This window comes from Pieris rapae, chromosome 23 (genome assembly GCF_905147795.1).
Source record: "Pieris rapae chromosome 23, ilPieRapa1.1, whole genome shotgun sequence".
Lineage (NCBI taxonomy): Eukaryota > Metazoa > Arthropoda > Insecta > Lepidoptera > Pieridae > Pieris > Pieris rapae.
In genome coordinates, this window is record NC_059531.1 from 2,505,100 (window position 1) to 2,529,843 (window position 24,744).

At 31.8% G+C, this 24,744-nt stretch overlaps 3 protein-coding genes across 3 annotated transcripts; 2 read left to right on the plus strand and 1 right to left on the minus strand.

Annotated features, from left to right (window-relative positions):
• The first annotated feature begins 1,555 nt into the window (after positions 1-1,555).
• Positions 1,556-4,579, plus strand: LOC111001999. The gene is made up of 4 exons (XM_022272086.2): positions 1,556-1,965; positions 2,264-2,461; positions 2,646-2,889; positions 3,252-4,579. Exons 1-4 carry the CDS (start codon positions 1,828-1,830, stop codon positions 3,422-3,424), a joined length of 753 nt encoding a protein of 250 aa, XP_022127778.2. The 5' UTR covers positions 1,556-1,827; the 3' UTR covers positions 3,425-4,579.
• Positions 4,580-5,635: 1,056 nt separating this feature from the next.
• On the minus strand, positions 5,636-19,501 carry LOC111001998 (ras-like GTP-binding protein RhoL). The gene is made up of 5 exons (XM_022272085.2): positions 19,256-19,501; positions 12,744-12,858; positions 12,010-12,127; positions 10,457-10,535; positions 5,636-6,914 (listed from the first exon to the last, which is right to left on the minus strand). Exons 1-5 carry the CDS (start codon positions 19,369-19,371, stop codon positions 6,791-6,793), a joined length of 552 nt encoding a protein of 183 aa, XP_022127777.1. The 5' UTR covers positions 19,372-19,501; the 3' UTR covers positions 5,636-6,790.
• Positions 19,502-23,167: 3,666 nt separating this feature from the next.
• LOC111001995 (nuclear cap-binding protein subunit 2) lies at positions 23,168-24,710 on the plus strand. Its single transcript, XM_022272083.2, has 4 exons — positions 23,168-23,481; positions 23,554-23,771; positions 23,870-23,972; positions 24,518-24,710. The coding sequence occupies exons 1-4, from the start codon at positions 23,413-23,415 to the stop codon at positions 24,611-24,613; spliced, it is 486 nt and encodes a 161-aa protein (XP_022127775.1). The 5' UTR covers positions 23,168-23,412; the 3' UTR covers positions 24,614-24,710.
• The last annotated feature ends 34 nt before the right edge of the window (positions 24,711-24,744 follow it).

The window sequence follows — 24,744 nt, forward strand, 5'->3', positions numbered from 1 at the left end:
ATTAGACCAGTCTTGTTATTTATAAATTACAGATAAAAAAAAAGCTGTAAATGTTCTACCCTAGTTAATAATAATCTAAATATCTATACTAATATTATAAAGAGGAAAGGTTTGATTTTTTGTTTGTTTGTTTGTATGAATTGAATAGGCTCCGAAACTACTTGGCAGATTTGAAAAATTCTTTCACTGTTAGAAAGCTACATCATTCCTGAGTGACATAGGCTATATTTCATTTTCAAAAAAAATAGGCATCCTTACTAAAATTACGATAACATTAACATTTGTTTATTATTTAATACAATTCTAACAGATGGCGCTGAGTTAAAGGTAGTAGTTTGGCAAGACGACGTTTGCCAGGTCAGCTAGTTGTTAATAATTCCTTAATGTTTTATCATGTACACAATTTTTATATAAAATATTATAGGCTGAGTAGTATTCGATGCATCAATTGACTTTGTGTATGTCCACATTAAATACCGTAAAGAAAACATCGTGAGGAAACTAGAGGGTCTAGTCAAGATGGCTTAATTAACAGTGGTGTATGTAGAAAGTCGAAAACTAAATTTGTATGAAAATGACAGCTGTAGTTAGACCCCCAGCATGTATTAGACTCGAAAAATCGACATGTGTCATCCACAGAATACTATCCCCTACTAGACTAATAAGCAAGTAATGCCCGTATGCTGTACACAAAATACAATTTATAGAACTTATGCCTCATACTACAAATATTCAGACCATTGACCACGTCGCATCGGCGAAAGCCGTCGAACAAAACACAAAAAAGAATATATATTTTCACGGATTGTGTAGTAATTTACTGTGGACACTAGGTACTTGTTATAATTCACTTACTACGTCTCAAAGGGAGCATGAGTAATTGTTTAGTTGTTTACATGCGAATGCACACATCTACTTGGATATCAAATCAATTAATTTATACGTCTTTTTACCCATAAAACAAAACGCGTTGGATTGTCCTAAGCCAGTTATATATTTCAAATTATAAAATGTTGCGGTTATAAACATTTAACATATCAGCACAGATAAATAAACTTTTTGTGACAATTATGTGGTGATGCCAACTTGGGGATTTTCCACCCAAATTTAGGGGGAATCAAAATGTCTCGCTGGTACTGAGATAAAACTAATGCAATAAAAAAGAAAACCGATGTTTCTAAAAAATGTAAAACCGAGAACTAAACAAAATGTGGCTACAATTGATGTATCAAGCTCCAAGAAAAAAATATTTTGTTCAACGTCAATGTATTTTTCATGTATATTTCAAATTACCTCTCAAACCAAATCTTAAACAAAAATTGTAAGTAGAATCGTAATTGTAAGAAACTCCGTATGGGAAAATGAAAATAGGAAGATTTCACTCTCGATCTGTATCTTTCTATTCCCCCCTCTAAAGGGGCGTTAAATGTTAACGTAACCTTGTTGGATGTCGTATTAGAAGTTTCACTTCAAAAACGGGTTTTTAATCGATTTTAAGGGCCATTTGAAGTTAGTTCCAGGGGGAAATTCGTAGAAGTTGGCATCACTGCAATCTGCAACATTGTAAGCAATGTGATCGCCTACTTAATCTGTGGATACAAGCGATTTTTTGTTCAAAATTTGAAATTTTCTTTTGATGTTACTACTAACTTTCTACTTTGGTAAAATTTCAAATAATTTGTTCCGCGTTTAGAATTGATCGTTAAACTGAGAACAAAGCAATAGAAAAGAAAACTTAATTAATTATTTACATAGTTATATATTGTCTATTTGTATTAATATTTAAATGTTAAAAGTTAATTTGTGTTTACATTGCAAGAAGCAATAATGTCGTGTTTTACTGATTTTGAAAATATGGACGAAGAAATTAAAGAACTTTTCAAAAACTACAAAAACAAAAGAGCTACAATATATGAACCATGTACTAACAATAATTTCAAGGAGTGTTTAATCGGACTTTCAGAGGTAATGTCTAAGTCGATACAGTTTTTAATTCTTAATAAACATAAAATACCATCAATTAAAGTATCAAAAAATAGTAGTTTCAAAAATAAACCACATATTTTTGTTTTACTATTCTTTTAGAAAAATACCGTATATTTTAATAAATGAGTAAATGAACTAAGGATTTCTTTATTCAACATCTTTTTGCCGTTCTAGTTGATTAAATCTTTCTAGATTATAAACTTTTTTGCCCTTATAAAAGGTGCAAAAAGTTTATACACATATAGTGAAGAATAAACTATTTAATATCTAATTTTAGGAACTAGGACTTCTCAACATAAATTATGTATTTAACCCCCATATCAACATTGAAGGGGAAACTTTGAGCTCAGATGCCTTAATAAAACTGATAAATGCTGTATGGACACTGTTGCATCATTATAAAAATATTGCAGAAAAATGTGAAGCTTTACAAGAACAAAACTATATTCTGGAACATAGTAATAAACAATTAAATGTAAGTATTAACTCGCCTAATCATATTTTAAAAGTACCATTAACAGCTTGCAATAAGCAACAATGCAATTTTAACAAACAAAAATCTTGGTCTCAAAACTCCATAAAAAATTACAATTTTTAAATTAGTAGGTATTAAGAAAACTATTCAATTTACTTTATGTTTATTATATATATAATTCAAGGGTTCCATGGGTAAATTAAAAAATAAACTGAACACAGAGAAAAATGAGTCCCGAGCTTGCGTTGCTTCTGCTCAAAGGGTTTCTGACCAATCAAATGAAGTGTATCAGAAGTTAATTGACACTCGTGCAAAATTAAATCATGTGGTGAAACAAAAGGAGGCAAATGAGAAATCATTACAAAATAAGATAGCGAGGTTGACGCTGGAGAATGAAAAGTTAACTGACAAACTTAGGGGTAAACCAAGTAAGTGTATATACTCAGTACAGTAGCACTGCCGTAGCTTAATGATTAAGTCACATGACATATTACCCCTTAATTAAGTTTGCAAAACAGTAATTATAATTCTATTTTAATAATAAATCTATTTATTTGTATAGTGTCCTCCCTTAGGGGGTTACAGAATCAAAAACCTAGCTGTTACCGTTGTAAGCCATCTAAAATTTTCAATGCAACAGGTTTTAATTAGGTTTTTATTAACAGCTAAAAGGTACTATTAATATTAAATTATCTTTATGTTATAAACATATATAATTACAATAAAGGGTTTGCAATAGCTAAACTAAACCTACTAAACTAATGTGGGGGTTTTTTTAAACCTCTACTAGGTGGATACACACCATGCGCAGACGTCTGTGATGCAACCGTCAGACACTTAAAGGAAAAGGAGAAGAAACACAAGTCAATAATAGCTCAATTACAGGCCAATAACCAGGAACTGTTAAACGAAGTTATATCTATGAAGGAGGAGCTCATTTTGTCTGGTTTAAAAAATATTTAGTGTAACACGGATTAATGCTTATTAGAAAAACTCTGTTTTGCACAAATATAAATGTTATTAATAATTTACATCACAATCTAGTATTTTACAATTGACACGATTTTAGAAAAAAATCTCAAGGGCTATTTGATTTATTGCTTATTTATAATGTTCCTCAGTTACCAAAAAGTATTATAATAAGGTTGTTTTAACTGATTTAAACAAGTTAACTATTAGGATAAGTTATTGACTATGATAGGTAGCAGTAACGGTTAACATATTTGTCATTTGTCAACTCTTAAGTAGGTTTAAAACTAGAGACAGTTTGTACCAAAGTTTTTTTTTTTTTAAAACAAATGTTTTACTAATTTGTATTCATTAGCGATACAGAGACACAAGTCGGGTTCGCAATGATTACTCGATTTTATTAGTTCTATTAATTCGAATTGATATAGTTGTACGTTATTATATTATAGGTATTGTTAGATGTGCCTTCAACTTTAAAGCTTCATTGTTGTTCGTTTTGTAAGAAAATCATTATAAAAGTAGCTTTCACCTGGGTGCTTTTCTCTTTCATAAGTCCGTCACATTAAAGAAACTACATATTTTAAATGATTTTACCAATAACCTGACTAGCTAAACCAAGTTGTGTATCATGACCTGAAAACCTAACACACACATGGTATGCAGATTGACCAGTGATTGTCTAAAGACAAAATGATTCATTGAATTTCAACCATTATTTTGTCTTCATGTTCAAAATAATGGTTTTTAGGATTTTTTCGTTGATTTAAACTAACAGGAAATAATGTTGTCATTTTTATTATCTATATATGTACGTTAATTAGTCAGATTTTGTATAGTGGACAAAATGTGAAAATAAATACTGTTTCAATCGCCAACTACTCAAGGACATATCTGGCTAATCGATAATTGATTATTTTATATAAGGTCGTTTATACACTTTGAAATATACGTGAAATCATATTATCCGGCTTTTTTTAAATAATTTCTTATCCAATATGCAGGAATTATAACTGTCAAACGCATCATATCACATATGACACTTGAACATATTTTTAGACGTTTATAAATAATTAAATTGAAGACATTGTTATCGTGTGTGATTTTGTAAAATTAGTTACTTTTCGAGGTTAATAAACAATTGCAATACGACTGGACTATTATTAAATATTTTAATTAAAATTATCTTTTATTGAACGACCTTTGTTTTTATCTTTTGACCGCCTTCCTTCCTCCGAGAGAAAAACGGTATTTAGAAGTAAAATTACTAGCGGCCTCTTTGAGTAACATCGGGAGTATGACCGTGTCTATGCCTAATATGTGATACCAATCACATGTCATAGATAAATTTTTTAACTCAAAATGCGATATTGGTTCAATTAAGGCCAAATAATGAAGTAGTAAATAAAGAAAACTTATAATCCGGCTGCACGAACAAAAAAACATGACGCATGCGGCGTTAACTCGATCTGAGGCGTCCCATTTATGGCTTAAGTGCAAGCGAGAGCGCGGAACCAGCGACTAAGACGCACAATCTGCTTCCGTTCGTTCGGTTAAAAAATTTACATAATTTTGTATGCGTACAAATAAATATAACTTGATAAATTAAAATGTAATTTTCATTTATCTCCTCTATAAGTTGCTTAGAAGTTACGAATCACAAAATATGGGTACCCAATACGTTTCGTTATATTTATCAGACGAATATCGGTGACGATTTCAAATAAGAATGAAACTTTTAGTAATTTTTTTTATTCTGCAGCTCAAATTTTCGAGTGGTTAATTAAAACGGGACAATTTTGCGTCCGACAGTTCATTTCGGGGACACCGAGACTCGTAATTGGAAAAAGGGATAGTACCGTCCAAAACGGGAAGTCTGGTCAGGATAGGCATAGAAAACTCATTAAAAAAATGCAGTCTACATAGGCATAACGCATAGATTTAAATGTTTCATTACTCTAGTAGAGGCATGAGTGAAAACAACATTTAAGTAACGAATAAAGAAAATTATTATTGGTGGTAAAAATTAGTTCATTCTAATACATTCTCTTTCCGTTAAAATATTATTATGCAAGATAATTTTAAAAATTCCTCTCTTCGTTATATATTTAAATTTATTTGCCTTTGAGGAACTTAAAGTTTTAAAACAATAACTTTATGTTGTTTAATATGGGTATTTAATACTAATAATTAAAAAAAGCCTTTAAATATTTTTTAAGGAAATATAATTTAAAATACTGTAATAAAGAATGCATTATAAAACAATCACATACTTTTAAGTAGATTAAAACTATTATATACCTTAAAAATCTCCAACCAATCTACAATTAGTAAATATAAATATTTAATTTCTATTATAAAATCAAAACCTGATTGAACATTTAATAATCTCTTAAACTTTGGCACATTAAATTGCATTACAGTGGATAAATCATTCACTATGAATCCGATAGGTGGCGCCTACACAACAAAGAAAGTGCAAAAAATCTGTGAATCAATTCATGATATCTTCGTTATAAAAATTACATAATATTATTTAAAACTGACTTATAGAACATATTAGAGAAAATAACTATATATAATGGTTTAATGAATTAAGTGTTATATTATTAAATAATACAAAACGATATGTTTTACTATCCTGGGGGTCTAGTCAAGATGGCCTAACAGTAGTGTATGTAGAAAGTCAAAAACTAAATTTGTATGAAAATGACAGCTAGTGTCGACAGTTGGTACCAACTGCAGCTGTCACTTTCATACTAATTTAGTTTTCGACTTTCTACATACACTACTGTTAAGCCGTCTTGACTAGACCCCAACACAAAGTAAATAATAAGTTCTATTGTTTATTCCAGAAATATATAATCGACCGTTTGTTAAGTTTTTCTTTACAGACTATCGTTGACGCCGCGGGTAACTTTTATCTACCATTCGTGCTACTGAAGAGATATATATATATAAATATTGTGCCTCTATTGATTTTTTAACAAAAACTTTACATAGCGGTTTGAATATTTCTCTTCAAAGTTTATTTTTTTCTTTTTGGCGAATCTTTGGGAAAGTATTACGAATCTTAAACGGAATGTTAGAGCTTTTTGGGTACCATGACTATCAAAGCAAACAAAAATATACAATTATTAATGTTTTCATGAAACAGCGCCGGTACTCTGTAACTTTCAATATCGATGTTGAGTTATTGTACCAAGGTTGCGATATTGAGCAGACCAATTTTGAGAGAACAATAATTCTATGTAAAAAAAAGTCAGGGTAGGCATGGCTATAGTCATTAAAGGTTACATAGTACCGGTGCAGTTACTCTAGTATTAATATCGGATAGCTATGTACATCAGAATTGTCTTTCTCTTAGAGAAATTGACAAGTTCTTTTAGTTACTGGCTTTTTCTTGATCGCTGCTCTCACCGCCTCTTCGAATACTTCGTGCATATTGACTCTTTCTAAAGCCGAACACTCCACCAGCTGGGCAGCTCTGAAATTAGATTTTAAAATAAATAATAAAATATAGTTTCATTCCAAGTCTAAATATTTTTTTTCATGGCGAAATTGATTGTAAATCATGGCACACACGACACGGCGAAACACTTTAGCCTGCCCCCAGGCGAGTAATTGTCATAAAAACAAATGGCTGCCAAAATATGTTTTATTCATGTAATTCTTTTTTTAAATAATAATTGAAATGTATGACGCATTTGTCATGAGTGCCATTTTGGTATATTGATGATTAATTTGAAGATTTTTCGTGGAAAAGGAAACTGGTTATGGTGACGAAAACCCGCGAATATCATTAATATATAAGGGAACATAAACTTTCATAATTACTATTGGTACATTGTAATCACAATTCTTATCTCTCTCTTATCGAGCGGCCGGCCACTGCCCAGAATACAATCATCGTGAAACACAAAACGATATGTATTTAACGACTAAATATATCGACAACGGTTCATTCATGTTGTTGAATGCGCTATCCTTATCACTCCTGTGGAATTTTGTGGATAAATAAAAGAGTCAAATTGAAATGTCCTATTATTGGAATTGTAAACCAAAGTGCTACGTATTTTGTGTATGTAATCTTTAATAAGGTTTAAATTCTTTTTTTTTTATTAAATTTACAATCATTATCAAAAAACAAACAGTTACAAAGGACTTAATCATTGAATTTAGCCAGATATTAAAATCTCCATTTTTAACAAACGGGCAGGACTAGTCATCTGATGCCTGCCATAGATATAAACTATGTTCGCAGACTCACGAGTGCGTTGCCGGCCTTGTACGGATAATCCTTCTAAGGATTAGCATTGTCAATACGCAAAATGTAAGCTTGTGATTTGTAAAATATAGTAGATAAAAAGGATAAAGAAGAAACAAAAGCGGATTTACTTATTTATAACAGTTAATGAATAAGACAAAATCAGAGCAAAAAGCAAATAAGGCAGTGAAGAGTTAATATTTTGTGTCAATTGGGGAGGTGAAAATGTAAAACCCAAGTTCGTTCCGTTCAATTCTGTGTGTTGTCAACGCGTATGATACTAGAGACGATGTCGATGTAGTTGACCATCGACAGCGTACAACTGTCAACCATACGCGTTGACACTTGACGTATCTGTACGTGTACCATACGCATTGATGAATATAAGTTGGACAAATCACAATCGACAATCAACCCCCTTCCCGACTAAAAAGGCTCGTAGGAGGCCCCGACACGTACTAACGGATCCGGATGATCCAATCACAGTAGCTAACGATAAATTAAAAGCCGCCCGCGCGGCCAATAATAATAGCAGTAGCAATAGACAGATTAGGGTAAAAAACCGCCTTCACCGGGGAAGGCGAGGACCTTTACTTCGCACTTCGCTCACTCCAGTGAGCTTCCGTCCTGCCCTTCAGGCGATTGACCCCCCCGCGACGGCCCAAGCCGAGGTTCGAGTCTCACAGGAGACGCCCTTGCGCGAGTCGCGGGAAACCCCCCCTTTCCGGCTGAGCTAAGCTCGCCAAACAGCCCGTGCTGAGCTGTAAAGGCCCTTAAGGCCAACAGCGAGATTCCATTCCAAAAAAAAAAAAAAAACGACAATCAACTTTATGTGTTCAATTCAATTCAAAATCATTTAGGTAACACAATGTTCACTTAACGTCAATAAAGAATATTAAATGCTTAATGCTTCTAATTTTACTGGCAATCAGTTCTCAAATCAAGGGCATGGAACGGATGAGAAGAACTGGCAATATACCGCCACTATTTTTAAACGCCAAGTTTTTTCTTTTACACAATGTTTGTAAGGAGCTGCAACCATTACACCATGTTCCATATGACATATTGAGTAATAAAGAATAATAAAATAAATTAAAAACAAAGATTTGTCATCTATCAGCAGTAGGCATGGGCACAAACAAAAGCACTTTTATTCTGTTGTATTTCATATGAAAGCACTTGTTTGCATTGAGAATTTAATTTTTATAAAGCATCTATATTTTATACAATTAAGATCATTTTGAACTCGAGTAGAAGGCAGAGTTACTAACATTATATTAATCAGCAGCGAAGAGAGACGTTTTACAGAGCTTTATAATCCTACATCGTTTACGTGTCAGAAAGATTAGTAGTTACAAATGGGAAGTATTACTGGTGCGACGCCATCTTCCATCCTGAACGTTTAAGTATTGGCTTTACTTAAAATAATTATAAATACCAATTTGTATAGAAAATGAAATTGTTTTTGGAATCTTATCAAATATCCTATTATGTTAACTATTAGATTTTAAGTTTATTGTGATATGTAAAGTCATGGACGGAAGTTAGTGTTGAGCGATTTCTTATCTGTGAATGATAATAATGATATGGCAGCTGCCGACACCCGTCCATGATATCATTATATTTTTTATCTCAACAATAAAAGACAAACGCATATTAAATTTTACTTTTATTCCTGTTTTTTTTATCTAAACTGTGGAAGAGTATGGGCGGATCTAAGGGTCATAGATAATACAATTAACAGATTTAATATAAAATCGAGATTCTGTAGCTTATTTAAGAGTTGCTTTATGTCTTCCAATTTTCTTCAAAACTAAAGGAATTTAGTTAAGTCTGAATTTGTTTAATGTAGATAAAGGCTGCGTACTCCCCAGACTTAATTACTAAAGAGCATTATGTTTTTCTAAATAAATTATCAAAGTTTTTGATTGATGTGGAATAAAATCTATCCGTACATATCGTATTTGTTTTCCGCATAACCAGATAGGCTGGAATTTACAAAGCACATTGACCTTAATATATCAATGACTTCAACCTCCTATGTACTAGCCCTCAGATTTTCGCATCGAAATTCGGTAAAAAGTGACATAATATAATAACAGTTAAATATTTGATATCTGTCATCTACAGCACTTACCATTGTAATGACATTTTTTGACATTTTTTTTGGCTCTAGCACGGTTTATGACGTACATTTTACTATTTAAAAAAGAAGTTTTTTATTTTTAGAATGAGTTGTTTTTTTTTGGCAATAGCAGAATGGGTTATTACTCTGTTTTGTGAGAATTTCGTTTGTTTTTTTTAATATATCAGTAGGTGGCCAGCCTTATGTGGTCATTTTTGAGAGACACTGATGCATCCTTGGGATCGCTGTGGGTATCGGTATTATATTGTTACAGTAAAGGCTCTAATGCCAGCATAGCTTAACATGTGGGCCGAATAGCTCGTAGGCGGACATAGATGACGCTACTCTTCTAATTAATTAGTTAGCTCTAACCTTCAAAAGACACGTGTATAAATTCTACAACTGTCACACTATTCGTTTGTGAGTTAAAGTAGTTTGAGTGAAGGAACATTGGTTTGTTAATAAACTTTCAATAGAAACACAAATTTTGATGATATGCAAGCGATTAGCGAATAACTCTGGGTCCCAAAAAAGGTTATACAAAGTCGTCAACTTAATCTAAAAACTCTGCATTGATTCAAACAATAATAATTCTTGTATTTAATAGGCTAAACTACTTCGTTCGATTAAAACTTACCGTATTTTTCTTTTCAACTGTTTTCCCTCTTGTGTAGTGATCACAGCTTTTCCTGTATTGCGCAAATCCGTTTTTGTCGCTGAAATAATATGATTTTATTAACTTTGACCTTATTAAATACAATTCTAACATAAGCTTGGTTAGTTATTATATTATATTTTAGGGTTATTATAGTTGTATGTATCCCTCATAGTTATATTTCTAAGTTTAGGTATATGTTCTGTAATTGAAAGACATTTCATATAAACCTCACTGCTCATTGACATATTCCTGAATTAGATTTTATACATTTAAAATAAAACGTGGTCACGGTGACTGAAGACAAAAGGTGTTTTATGTCAAAAAATAATCACAGCAAAAGTGTTACTTTTTGACATTCAACACTTTTTGCAACACGTTAATAATACATAGTTTCAATCCGGTAAAAAGTGTTTTTTAAATGTGTAAAAGCTAATACTAATATCAATAAAATACAATTCTACATTTAAAATATATAATATAAGTTTGACAAAGTATTAAACGTTATCATTGTGTTCCGTCAGCGTCGAATGTATGGATTATCAAAAAATTAAATTATATGTAAATTTACAATTAATTTAATTTTTTTGACGTTCATAAGTATACTTTTTTTCCTATATGATTAAAGATATTTTGTTTGTTTATCTCGGATCCTTCGTCAAGTTCGTGAATAATATAACGAATTATAAATAACCCATTTAGTTATTAAATGGGTTATTTATAATATTGTTCGTATTCGTTATTAATTTAAGGAGCAGATACAGAATTTCTGTAAGTGTTACGTGATCTGTTTTTTTCCAATAGGCAAGTATGTCATGAGCCTTCCTTGTGTATGTTGTCAAGAAGTTTTCCCTCATCGTACGAGCATTGTGACATTGACAGAAGGTTGGTCCACGCTGATGCCAAGCCAAGGCCGACTCTGTGTTCCAAATACGCCCATGGAGTTTAATAAACATATAGTCACATTTTAGATTCGAATTTGTGGACCCGTTCCGAATACGCCAGCTGAGATTTTTGGATCATGGCCTTCGATACAGCGTACGGTGGCATGATAATATATTTTACTTTTAGTTTATTTAAGTAAAGTATACCTATGTTTTTTATGAGGATAAACATCTTTTAATTTAGTGTTACAATCGTTATAAGATGTCTTTTGTTAAACTTAATTCTTCGCAATCTTTTAATTAATTCTTCTTTTCGCTCGATTTTATGTTATAATATAATTATGGCGCAAGCTATAGTCTTTCGACTATACCGCCAGAAATTACTTTATATCTGAAATTGAGAATGTCTCAGTGTCAGTTCAAATTTGACATTTGTCAATTTTAGCTTCACTGACGTTTAGTTCACTCTTGAAATCATAAATTGTTTATAATCTTTAAATTTTTTATTAGTTATTATTACAATAAATATGTAATCAGAATTGGAAACAGTTAACTGTGTAGTTCTTTATTACTTTTAAAAATATTGAACATTAACCATACTTCAGGCTTAGACTTATATTTTATTAACATTATATAAAGAATTACACTCACCAACTAGTACGATGGGTACTGATGAACTAAAATGCTTCAATTCGGGATACCATTTGTGAATAACATTTTCATATGACGATCGACTGCCCACAGAGTAACACACCAGGAAACAATTCGTCTGAAATATATTACAATTCGTTAAAACCTCCTTACTCAAAAGTAACAATGCTATGGTACTAGCGACTTTAGTTTCGCACGTAATCTTGACATATTATTTTTTAATTTATTTTACACTTAAACCTTCCTTTTAGAGAAGGTACTCTTAGATATTGGTGACCCCCCAAAAATACTCTGCAGTCGTTTTGAGGTTATCCCGAACATTTTTTGTTGATTTGTTTTTAAATTTTATTGATAAAAATTTGCCAACAAGCCACTGATACATTGCTAAAGAAGCACAATTTACTATTTTTATGTGACAAGCACAAAGCAAACATGACATTAAATTTACAAAAACTAAAGGAAAATCGATTTTAAAGTGTGAAGGAGGAAATCAAATCCTTAGCTCGTTTATCAGAATGCTCAATCTTCTCAGTCATCTTTGAACAACGCGTTCTTATACCGCATTTACATAGCCGTAGTGAGCAAGGAAGTGGGCAGAACGAGTGTGTAAACGCGTCTTAAATACGGCTGAATGTAAATGCGGCATTATTAGAAAAGGAGTTAGATATGCTGTCGCTGTTTCTTTGTAGGCTCTAGTAATTTACTTTAAAACTAAATCTTTATATAAAACTCACACTATTATAGGATAATGGCCTGAGACGTTCGTAATCCTCTTGTCCGGCTGTGTCCCATAGCGCCATCTCCACTTCTTCGCCGTCAACTATTATGTGACCCACGTAATTGTCAAATCTGAAATCAAATTAAATCCTACTTAATACTATAAAAACGAAAGTTAGTATCGATGGATGTTAGTTAATCTTTCACGTAAAAACTACTGAATGGATTTTAGTGAAACTTTGCAATAATATAGGTTACACATTAATAAAGATATTGTGCGAATTGTCCAAAACATCAAGTAGGTAAATATCAACCATTTGCGAGCTATTCTAGCGTGCGGTGCCAAAACCGCTAGAGTTACCTACATTTATATTATGTACGATGGAAATGCTTATTTTAAATAGTCAATATCTTTAGCGGAACTTACTACTACGCCTATAAATAAGCTACTCAATACTAATCCTGCGCAGATTAAGTCGCGGACACCAGCTAGTTAATAATGATTCTATAAATTTTTAGATATAACAAAAATTTACGAATATGCACGCGCATAACAATCAAATGACAACACTCATTTGGACAATTCTTATAGAACAGCTTTTTTGTATTATTAAAGTGAATGAGACTGAACAAATTGGTGATAGATTGTTGTTCAGAAAGGCTATTATTACCTATTAGTTAACATCACACTAAGAAGCACAGTTTAATAGGCTTCATAAAAGTACCTAAGCTAAAAATGAAATGATTATTGTGAGAACGGACAAAGAATGACACAGTAAAAGGTCTACCGTTTTTGATTGACACATTAATACAAGATAATATTTAGCTGAAATCCCAAAGTACAATGTTTATTGATCTTAACACGAAATGTCAAAATTTTGTATGAAAAAACTATACTTTATTAAAATTGGAGTTCCTACCGGGCTATCATTTTTAACAGTAACTAAATAGTTTTAACAACATTTCCCAATAACGTGAATCTAATTTAAAGGGCGCGACGGACAGTTTAACGTGAGATGTCAATCAAGGTCATTTAGTACGGTATAATCCGTTTAGACCAGTGATTCCCAAAGTGGTTTATATCGACCCCTAGGGGTCTTTGACAACCTGCAATGGGTCTACGTCAGCGAAAAAAAATTTGGGGGTCCATGAAATGAAGGGGTAGTAGATCTCAACACATAAATGATAGTACCTATTTACTTACATCATATCAAATATCAAAAAATATACATTATTTTTAAAAGTACCTAAGAAGTAAAAAAAATATTATATATGTTTATAAAATTGTGTAAGTTGTAGGATACGTATTCGCTTTGTGATCGCAATACATTTTAAATTGTAAAAACAAAAGAAAATTAAATAAAATTAAAAATTTACAGGAAATCAATATCAGGTAAGTAGGGGGTCTACCCAACACAGAAAAACATGGCAAGGGGTCTACGACACAAAAAAGTTTGGGGAACTCTAGTTTAGACCCTTACTCTACACTTTCAATACCTACAGCGATTCCGATCTTTGGAAAGTCCATTTTGGCATGACATTTAGAAATAATGAAAAACTTTTGCTATCCAATAAAAATTATGTTTATATTTAAATACATACACACCAATAAATACGTCCCCCCACTTTTACTATCAGACACAGCCAAATTAGGTACTAAGTAGGTTAATTGTGTTGAATATTTTTTTTCCTTCAGTCATATTGGATCCTTGATGACATATTTGTCAAACTTGCCTGTTCATTAGAAATTTAAAAAAAAACCACCCATATTGTTTATGTGAGGCATTTTAAGTACATATTTAAAATGTGTTGAAATAACTTAAGATATTAACATGCAAAATAAATAAATAAAAGGGCTTTTACTATTTTTTTATTTGAAAAAAGGATTTTGAAAATACTTATTTTACATTTAGTATTTAATGTCGTTTGTCCACGCAACCATTATTTATATAAAGATTAAATTAATTTGTTTTGCTTTTGTAAATATACAAAATTGTTTTCATTTATAATTCTCCTCTCGTGAATTGTTATCAGGAGTGTTCTAACTTCCGATTTCAACCGCAGCTAGAATCGTACATAAATCGAAATAACGATACATTTTAAACGGTCACGATTTGTAGACAAGTTAAATAAGTTAAAGTTTAGTCTGAGCGCTAGCCGACGTCAAAACCTTATTGAATTTGACATACCCTAAGAGTGAGGTTCAGAAACGAGACTTAGCACGAACTAGTACTCCCGTGTGTCCAAATCCAATATATTTTTGACGTGTGGGGGTTTCGCTTCTAACGCCCGAATCCAAAAATTAATCCACAATATCAGATTGATTGTCAGACCGTGACAGTCGATCGATCTCCTATGTGCATCCCAATAACCAAACCTTACGAAGTCGGATTGTCTTTGACGGATTTTTGGCGACGGATAGAATGCAATCGATTTAAACAAAAATAAAGTTAATAAAACTGTACAAATAATATTAAATTATACATGTCTATTGTCTATGTTTAAAACATAAAATAGCTTTTTAATTATTTTAAAAATTGGTGTTAGTTAAAACTGTCATTTTCATACTAAGGTCTATTCACATACACTGACCCGACCAACCATGGACAGCTTGTATCGACAGATTGCTATTACAATCTGTCAATTGGTTATTGGCACACTTTTATTAATATTTGGATCAAGAGGTCTGTCTCAGATGGTCAATAATGGATAGAGAGAGGTTATTGGGTTGGGCGTAAATCATACAATTATTATTGTAACTATAGTAGTTGAGTTTGACATAATTTTTAATATTTGACAGGACATCTATGTACATTTGAGACAGTTGTGAAATATCCTGTTACGTAGTCGGTAAACACGTTTGCGGCTAAGTATGTAATACAATTGCGTAAATATAATTTATCCTGCCGCAGACCGCAGCTAAAACGTATTTAAATATAATATGTAACTTGATTAATGTCCCTTGTTTAATTTGTAGCACTTGCAATTAATTTCATGTTAATTTTTCGCGCCTAAAATTTGGTATCTGAAACGGTACTTAATGCTCAATCACGTCAAGAAAGTATTAGATTTTGACATATGGGAGTCATAACTCACGCTAAGTCTCTTTTTAATCCCACTATTTTTAAAAATAACAATGATGTCTATGTTTGAAAAACTATAAGTTGAGATATTGTCAATCATATCTAATTTAACCCTGGCAACTTTTAAAATTGTCATAAATTTTATATTTATAATTCTGTTTTTAATATTACTATAAAGGTTAGGTTGTAAATACTGTATATTTTTGTGTTGGACATAAATTTGTAGGTCAAAATTTAACCCTTCAATCTCAAGAGATTAATTTAGTTTAAAACTTCAAGGTCTATTTGAAATACAAATCGACTTTGGTCATTGACTACAAAATACAAAGGACCTTGGTAACTGCCTTATACAAACAGTAAGTTATAAGGCGAACTTTGATAGACCACATTTGACATCTGTCAGCTTCACTGACGCAACAGATTAGACATCCTCTTTAAAACAGATATTGTTTATTATCTTTAGAATCGTATATCGTACGGAAAACGTAATACATGATTACAATATTAATTGAAATTGTAAAAACTTCGAAATAATTATAAATATTTAATATATGTTGTACCGATGGAAGCAGATAGTCCGCTCCAGATGCTTCGTTGCTGACTACGACGCTCAGACATGAGCTGCCGATTAGAGAGAGATATCTGTTGTATATTATTGTATTGTATATATATTGCTACAAGGTTGTTATTGAATTTTTATAAGGTGTCAAGTCTATTAAATTGACACGGGTGGAGTTAGTATTCTGCCTCGACGTCTGATGACGAAATTTGGCTGCAGGTATTTAAAAAAACGTCAATAAACTATCTATAATGTACAGCTATTGAGTTGATGAAGTTAAAGGAAATCGCAGACAATACAACAATGCTGTTGCATTATAAATATGAAGGATTAAGAATTCCAAACAATTGTTTCAAAACGATGCCACAGGTAATGTTGACTCAACAATACGTGTGTTAGCCTAGTGGCCGACTGTGCACCAATGAACTTCCTTTCTATCGCATTTAACATTCGCTCGAACGGTGCAGGAAAACATCATGAGGAAACCGGATAACTGATCACCTACTTGCCCATTAGACTGGCAAATGATCATGAAAGAGATATAAAAATCTGAAGCCTAGACCTAAAAAGGTTACTCGTTTGTTTTTTGAACAATTCAAAAATAAGGATATTTAGTTAAATAAAATAGGCACAAGATCTGACATATTGACTCAATATTTTCTAAATAATTTTTACAATATTGTAATTATACTACTGTTGCAGGAGAATTCTTTTCGTTTCAGCATAGTAAGGTTAAAAAGATGTTGTTTAAGATATAGTCAATGTTTTAAGTTTTAAATGTGTACATTAGCTTAAGGACATTACATTCTACCAATGTCCAAAAATTATTGCTTTGTGAATACAATGATCAAATCAAATCAAAATTTATTTATTCAATTTAGATGCGACTCAGGGCATGCTTATTAATGTCAAAAAGGTTTACAAAATTCGCGAAAAAGCAAAACTACCAGGAGGCCTTGTTCTGAGAATAACGGGCAAGAAACTCAGCAAGTTTTATCCTCCCTTTACAAACAATAATTCAAAGGAAAATGTCATAATGACGTTGTGGTTCATTTAAGTTACATAAGTAAAATATAAGTGTCTCGGGGTGGACTGGAGGCGCACCGGCCCGTAATAACAATTGGTTATGTAAAACATTAAACTAATATAATTATATGATATATTTTTGTGAAATGGATTACTTGGCTTGCGATAAAATATATCGCGTAAATTTCAAAATCATGTCCTACATAAATTTTCGTCATAAAATTAATTCAATGTGTCAAAAATTGGCTATGATTGGATTTTTTTTCGACCGAGCGAAGTTATTTAAATCGTACCTATACATATCGATCTTTCAAAATGGATATATAAACTACTCAACTCCACCATAATATATTTTTTCCATTTGCCCTACTTTAAGATATATATGATTATAGTGTATTTATTGGGGACTACTATACTGTACAGAAGCATAGTTATTTTATATTAAGATAGAACTAGATATATTGACGATATGTAAGTTTCTCTTAGTAAGTTTCTGTATATAGTTAGAGTACATTTCCCTTACATACTTGCGCTTTAGAAATCACGATTATTGGAATATATTGGGTTTGGAGTTTTCATGTCTGCATTAAATCATTTACAATAATGTTCACAAAAGAAATATTGTCATTAATTAATTTTCTTCTAAACTAAATTACGTTCATTACCAGTCTTAATCTTGACAGAAAAACTTAAATGGAGAAGGGCAGGCCACAGTATACAGATGACAGATGGTCAGCAATACCCGAATGGACTAGTCCAAAAGGTGGGCTGACGGGATCTTGAGGGTAGGAAGAAATTGGATGACGATGGCATAAAATAAATTAGGGTGGAAAAACTTGGAGGAGGCCTTCTCCCGGACAGGGGCGCATCTTAGTTAAAATTGTATTCATACCTATTTTATAACTAATTTATGTAAATAGGTTGTGGAAGAATAAAGGCTTATTATTATTATTATAATAGTGTGTAATGTTTTGACACTATGTTCGTGTGTCCGAGATGGATGTAAATGCATTCTTTAAAAGCGTCTTTAAGGTATACCCTACAAAATGAGTTAAATTTTTATATCTCCGCGCGCACTATGAAATGCTAATTGCCCAGTATTCAATATACGATCCAGTGTTAATTACAAAAAAAAGATATTAATGGACGTAACTCTTTCAAAATGACATCAAATAATTCTGAGTCACGTATCGATTAAACCTAAAGACGACGTCATAAGGAAAATTGCCTTGAATCATAGAACAAATACTAACGATTCAATGACCCAGAGCTATTGCTACTTCTGATTCACATTTAGGTTCTCATTAGTTTATTTTTTTTCTTTATACATGCACCTGTCAATAATTAATGCATTGGAATAGTTTTTTTTTAATGGATTTGAATTATATTTTGAATTTGGAATTCGGGGAATTTGTACTACACTGGAATTAGATTTGAAAATGGAATTACGAGGAATTGAAGTTAAAAGGGAGTAATTTGAATTTGGAATTCCGGGGAATTTGTAATGATATAAAACACTATTTTGAATATGGAATAACGAGGAATTGTTCTTTTAAGGTAGTCATTTGAATTTGGAATTCTGGGGAATTTGTATTTGGAGACACCTACAGTAATTCGAATATGGAAATTATTATCAAAATAAAAAAAATATATTCAAAATACTATATTCTGTCAATTACCAATTCCAGAGATTTCCATATTCGAATATCTCTGGAATTGGTAATTGACAGAAAATAGTATTTTGAATACGTAATTAGGTGAGATTTGTACTTGATAGGACACGACAAAATCAGAATTAGAAACAGTATGCACGGAATGCGAAACGAGCTACATTTCAATCAAACAGGTGACAAGTACTCACACTGTAGGTACATACTCCGTGGGGAACTCATTCCTTGTATACACATATAGCAGGCATGTCTTGCCCACCATACCATCACCGACCACAGTAATTTTCAATCTCCTTGCCATTCCCATAATCCACTGTCACATATTAAACTTAACAGGTTCTTATCACAATGATGTAACGATCTTATCACTAATGATAACGGTATGACGGCGCGCGCGCACAGTTTTGCGGTTCAATGCAAAGTGTTCAAATAGTATACGAATGATTCAACTGATTTGTCATAGCGATGGGCTAGCGACGGCCTGATCCGTATCTGAGTTACTGTAATAGCAGTAGATTTACTGATATTTAGAATAATACAAATAATAAATAAAAATAGGGGATGGCATTGTCCATGGGCGAGACATAACTTATTATTATAATATTTTCACGTAACATCAGATGAGCCTCTTGCCCAGTTATAACAGGGATATAAAAACGGCAATTTACGCAGAATGTCACAATAAAATATGTATGTTTTAAATTATTATACACAACAATCATGAATTGTAATGGATTTAATGGAATGAATTTTTTAAATATATATATAGGTCCCCTACATAGTTAAGGCAGATCTACGGCCGAGAAGCTAGGCAGCAGGGGTGAATCAAATCTTCCCTTTTCTTAAATTATTTGGTTAAATAGGTTGGTGGGCTTGACGTTTCCTACCGGGGCCGGGCGACAACCTTCCAGAAATATCCTCACTATATTTACGGCCGAGTCGGAGGCTGTAATATTATTGTGCCATTCATTTAATCTGTGCTAAAGACACATATCTGATAGCTCATCCCGGGATACCCCCGTGCCAGTCTTGAGCTCTAGATCTCACCTGGCTTTATTAAAAGTCTTGTCAGACTTACTTAACATGGAACAGTCTTTAGAATGATGGAATGGAAGCCCCGCATCAGCGTCTTACAGGCGAATATATAGTTCAATTCCTTGAGATACTATAACACTGTTAAATGACTAATTCAAGATTCATCGCCTGTCACGTATACAATTGTTGTTATAGGACCTCCACTATTACAGCCGGATACGTACTTCAGATTTAATACTTTTGAGAAAAACAATTTATTTCGTTTTTGTGAGGGTACAATGTCCACACCGCGACTACCCGCAATATCGTATTCGTATCGAATAATAAGTATAATTGACTTGACCGCTATTCGATCGTCTTAAAACGTCTCTAGACTCAGCCTTAGTGTCCTGCGATTACTCTGTAACTGATAACTCTATATTCTATTATTATTATATATACGCCAATATTATATAAAATTCCTAATTAAAACATTTTACTGTTTTCATACCGATCTACTGTAAGTATACTGTATTGGGGTGACATGTCACAATATTTGCAATAATTATTCTGTGGACGTTTCCTGACCAAACGCAACAACAAAAACGTCAAACAATCGTTTTGTTAACCATAATTAACGACAAAAGGCGTCAATATTTTGCATTTAACAAAAACGTTGTCTATATATTACTTCTGTATCTGTTAACACATTTAAAATGCGATTTCAATGAAACAATTATATGTGGATAATATTTATTATTAAAATGCATTTTTTTCGTTGTATTATCAATACTTCCTTTAATGTTTAAAGAACTTTGTTACTCATTACAAAAAGAAATTATTTACATGAGAAACTTAATGTTTATATGTATGTACGAGCGAGATACACTTCGCCATTAGCCGTCTCAATTTTAGTCAACTGTGTTCACTCTAACATACATCTTAATTGCATTTTTGAATTTGTCAAACGCACCAATATTGCGAATTTTAGATGGTAATTGGTTAAATAATTGCACACCCTCATACCTAATAGACTTCTTCAAAAAATTTGTACCCGGCTTCGGCAAGATAGTTTTAGTACCATTAAACGCCCGTATTATTTTTCCAAGCATGACATTCTTTTTCCAATGAATCCCTGCAAACGCTTCTATTTCTTCTATGCACCTTTTTTTGGGGTGTCCTCTTCTACTTGCCTTTAGTAATTTCCATAATAAGGATAAAGGAATCCTTAAACATCTTTTATCATTAAACGATTGATACATTAGATATTTAAATATTGTCATAAATTATGAAGATTGGTGAGTGATGTATTTTGTTTTTCGATTAATTAATATAATTTTCGACTATGTTTAATTTAAGATTTTAATTCATTTCACGTTATTTATTACTGACATATAGGATTTAGAAAAAAAGGATATAAATAATTATATACATAAATATTTCTCATATACCAATATAAATATGGGTGAAAACCGTGTTAAATTCCGTGTAATTTTTAAGTTAGATAGTGGCTTGTTTGTTTAAAATAAAAAAGTTAGACATATTGTTACGAAGACGGGTTGACTGCAATGTTTCTCGAAATTTCCACCAATTAGAGGCGTTTTCAACAAGTTGAAATGTGATTAGTAGCTGTTTCAGGTGAGGCTCTATCACATTATAGAAAAATGTTATTTGCATAAATTTTCTCTTAAAAGGGGTGAAACATTTTTATAGGCTATTTCAGAGCAAATGTAGACGAGTGGTACAGTTTCCGGGAATCCCATTTTCTGGGCTGGTTACATCCATTTTATGGAGGAATATTCTAGACTGAACCAAGACATTAACATCGAACAGATAGAGAGCGGATAGTGAAGACAAGTGATTAAGTACCTACTCTGTGAAGTCCGCGTAATTGAAGTAATTAGTGACCATATTTTGTGTGTTGTAATTAGTGTATTTCTGGTCGTAATTTGCGTATTTTTGTAAAATTAATTTTCTCGTTGATTTATAAATACGCCCTTCATCTACGGCGATTTCAATCCGATACCCTGGCTCGTAAAAATATGACTGTTTTTTTGTAGGCAGCGTTTGTAATAAACAAATTCATTCGACCAGTATTTTCTCTAACTTCACAAATCGGACTACCACGAAAAAGTGTTTTCTCTTATTTGCTATCTTTGTCTATGAGTGATAATGAGAGATCAGTATTGTCTACCGAATCAAATTTAATGAAGTGGAATAAGTGATACCTGTATCTTATATTCCATAATAAACATAATATTTTATTTTAACTACTGCTCTAAATACAGGGTATCTTGCTTATATAGATACTAAGATTTATACGGTTTACGCGAATAATATTGTCAAAGTTATTTAAATTTCGTCCATGGAGACTGTTTTCTTTATTAATTTTTTTAGCTACGATTGAAGAGAAGAATGAGGAGAATGTTTAAAGAATTTAACTAAATTTAGTTTTAAAAGCGCGGCGATTACCTAAATCGCCGAAGTTACGGTCTCCCTTCAACGGTAGCATTGCATTATTTTAGCATTCATCACAACGAACATTTCATTATTTTGCAAATATTCTATTATAATATATTGTTAGTTATAAGATTTAGGCACATAAGTATAATTTTTTAAAGTTTTTTATGTAGGATAGTTGGTGTGGGTATTATTTTGGAGTTCTATCGAATTAGTAGTAACTGTTAAGGTAGAATAATGTAGTGGAATAAATAAATAAATATAATAAAATAAAAATGTTTTTTTGACTCGATTGGTAGTGGTGCAGTAAAAATAAAATCCCCTAATAAAGCAACGCGATCACCCACAAACCGTACAGATACTATATATACTAGACACAGTTACTTTGAATATTGTTTTCTTATTGCAATGTCTGTATAAAAGATTAAAATGATACAAATATGTATTGTATTGACGGGGTTAAAGTATTGATATCAATCATTTCATAAGATTTTATTCCTTCCATAATTGCCCAACGCTTATCTTCTCTGCACAGATACGCTAAACAGTTAGGAAGCCAAAACTGGCAACTTTTTACTCCGCACGAATAATATTCGCTGTCACTACTCAAATCTTGCTTATTGATGTCAAATGCCATTACGAATTAGTGTTTAGACGTTTTCGACGGATGACCAAAAATACCAAATAAATTATTCGACATCAATTTGAAAACTGTATTTATCTACGTTATTCCATTTCGATTCTCAGTTAAATTAATTATTAGTTACGGAAAAGAAATGATCATTGTATGAATCTGTGTGAAACTAGAAACAAATAACTTAAAGATCTTAATAAATTGGGACGTAAGCCATTAGCGTTTAGCTACGTATTGAAAATGAAGCGCACCTATGATTCCATGAGTTCTTCAATTGAAATAAGTTCCTATCGTGATCAGCATTTTAAGGTATTCAGCTGAAAATGTTAAATATTTGCTTTGCTTATGAACGTACGTAGTTCTAACCTCAATTACTTTCAGGGTTCTAGAAACGAACAAGAAAAGTTACTAAAAGCATCGTCGACGTTATATATAGGCAATTTATCTTTTTATACAACTGAAGAACAAATTTACGAATTGTTCTCAAAATGTGGTGATTTACGACGTGTCATTATGGGTTTAGACAAATATAAAAAGACGCCTTGTGGGTTCTGTTTTGTTGAGTACTATGCAAGAACTGATTCTGAAAATTGTATGAGGTAATTGAAATGTTCAGCATATTTTAAAACCACAATATAGTACTGTAATTAAAGTGAAAGTAAGATTACAAAGGTTTTAAAAGTTGATTATATTTTAGATACATAAATGGAACTAGGCTAGATGATAGAATTATCAGATGCGATTGGGATGCAGGTTTTATTGAAGGTAGACAATATGGAAGAGGAAAAACTGGTGGACAGGTAAAATTGGAAATTATGACTAAACATTTTTAATAGCTCCTGAAATTGTTATAGGACATAGGCAGAATCTTGTAACATTTTACTTTAACAGCATCAATAATGTACATGTTAAAATAGTTGTGGTTTTTATACTTAATCAATAATACAACTTTTTATATGAGGCACTCATATTGTCCAGTAAAGTAAGTTAAACAGAAATAGTGTATCCCATATATCCCTGAGTTTTAATATAAATTATATTATTATTAATTATTACAGAATATACATTCAATTTATATAACACTTTACATCTAAATACATAATAATCGGTTTTCCCCGAATCAGTAGGTTTTGTTTACTCAATAGTGCTAGTGAAAACTGAAAAAGCTATATCATTGGATATGTTACTTACCACTAACACTAGTCTTAGTATAATATAGCAAGTTTCACAAAAATCAGATGTACACTAAATCATTAAACTAATTGTGATACATAACAAATCCCCAGTTTTTCATGTTTCTCAGTTAAAAGACTATTAAAATATTGTTCAACTTTTATGTTCTCAGGTCCGTGATGAGTATCGTACAGATTATGATGGTGGGCGTGGTGGTTATGGTAAGATAATTGCCCAGAAAGTAACTCCTAATACATTAGAACGTTGAGTGAAATTATAGCAAATGGATTAAAGACTGTATTTATAAAAAAACAAATTCAAGTGAATGTTTTTAGGTTTTAATAAAGTATTTTTTATAAAGCCAATTTTTGTTTTTTTAATTTAATTAACATTTAAATA

Excerpts from the sequence above, each read along its gene's own strand:
- LOC111001999 (XM_022272086.2), top strand. The coding sequence starts at position 1,828 with ATGTCGTGTTTTACTGATTTTGAAAATATGGACGAAGAAATTAAAGAA. Across the intron at positions 1,966-2,263 it reads GTTTAATCGGACTTTCAGAG|GAACTAGGACTTCTCAACAT; the intron begins GTAATGTCTAAG and ends ATCTAATTTTAG. Across the intron at positions 2,890-3,251 it reads CAAACTTAGGGGTAAACCAA|GTGGATACACACCATGCGCA; the intron begins GTAAGTGTATAT and ends AACCTCTACTAG.
- LOC111001998 (XM_022272085.2), bottom strand. The coding sequence starts at position 19,371 with ATGGGAATGGCAAGGAGATTGAAAATTACTGTGGTCGGTGATGGTATG. Across the intron at positions 12,859-19,255 it reads ACGGAGTATGTACCTACAGT|ATTTGACAATTACGTGGGTC; the intron begins GTGAGTACTTGT and ends ATTTGATTTCAG. Across the intron at positions 12,128-12,743 it reads GGCCATTATCCTATAATAGT|ACGAATTGTTTCCTGGTGTG; the intron begins GTGAGTTTTATA and ends AATATATTTCAG.
- LOC111001995 (XM_022272083.2), top strand. The coding sequence starts at position 23,413 with ATGAAGCGCACCTATGATTCCATGAGTTCTTCAATTGAAATAAGTTCC. Across the intron at positions 23,482-23,553 it reads ATCGTGATCAGCATTTTAAG|GGTTCTAGAAACGAACAAGA; the intron begins GTATTCAGCTGA and ends AATTACTTTCAG. Across the intron at positions 23,772-23,869 it reads GATTCTGAAAATTGTATGAG|ATACATAAATGGAACTAGGC; the intron begins GTAATTGAAATG and ends ATTATATTTTAG.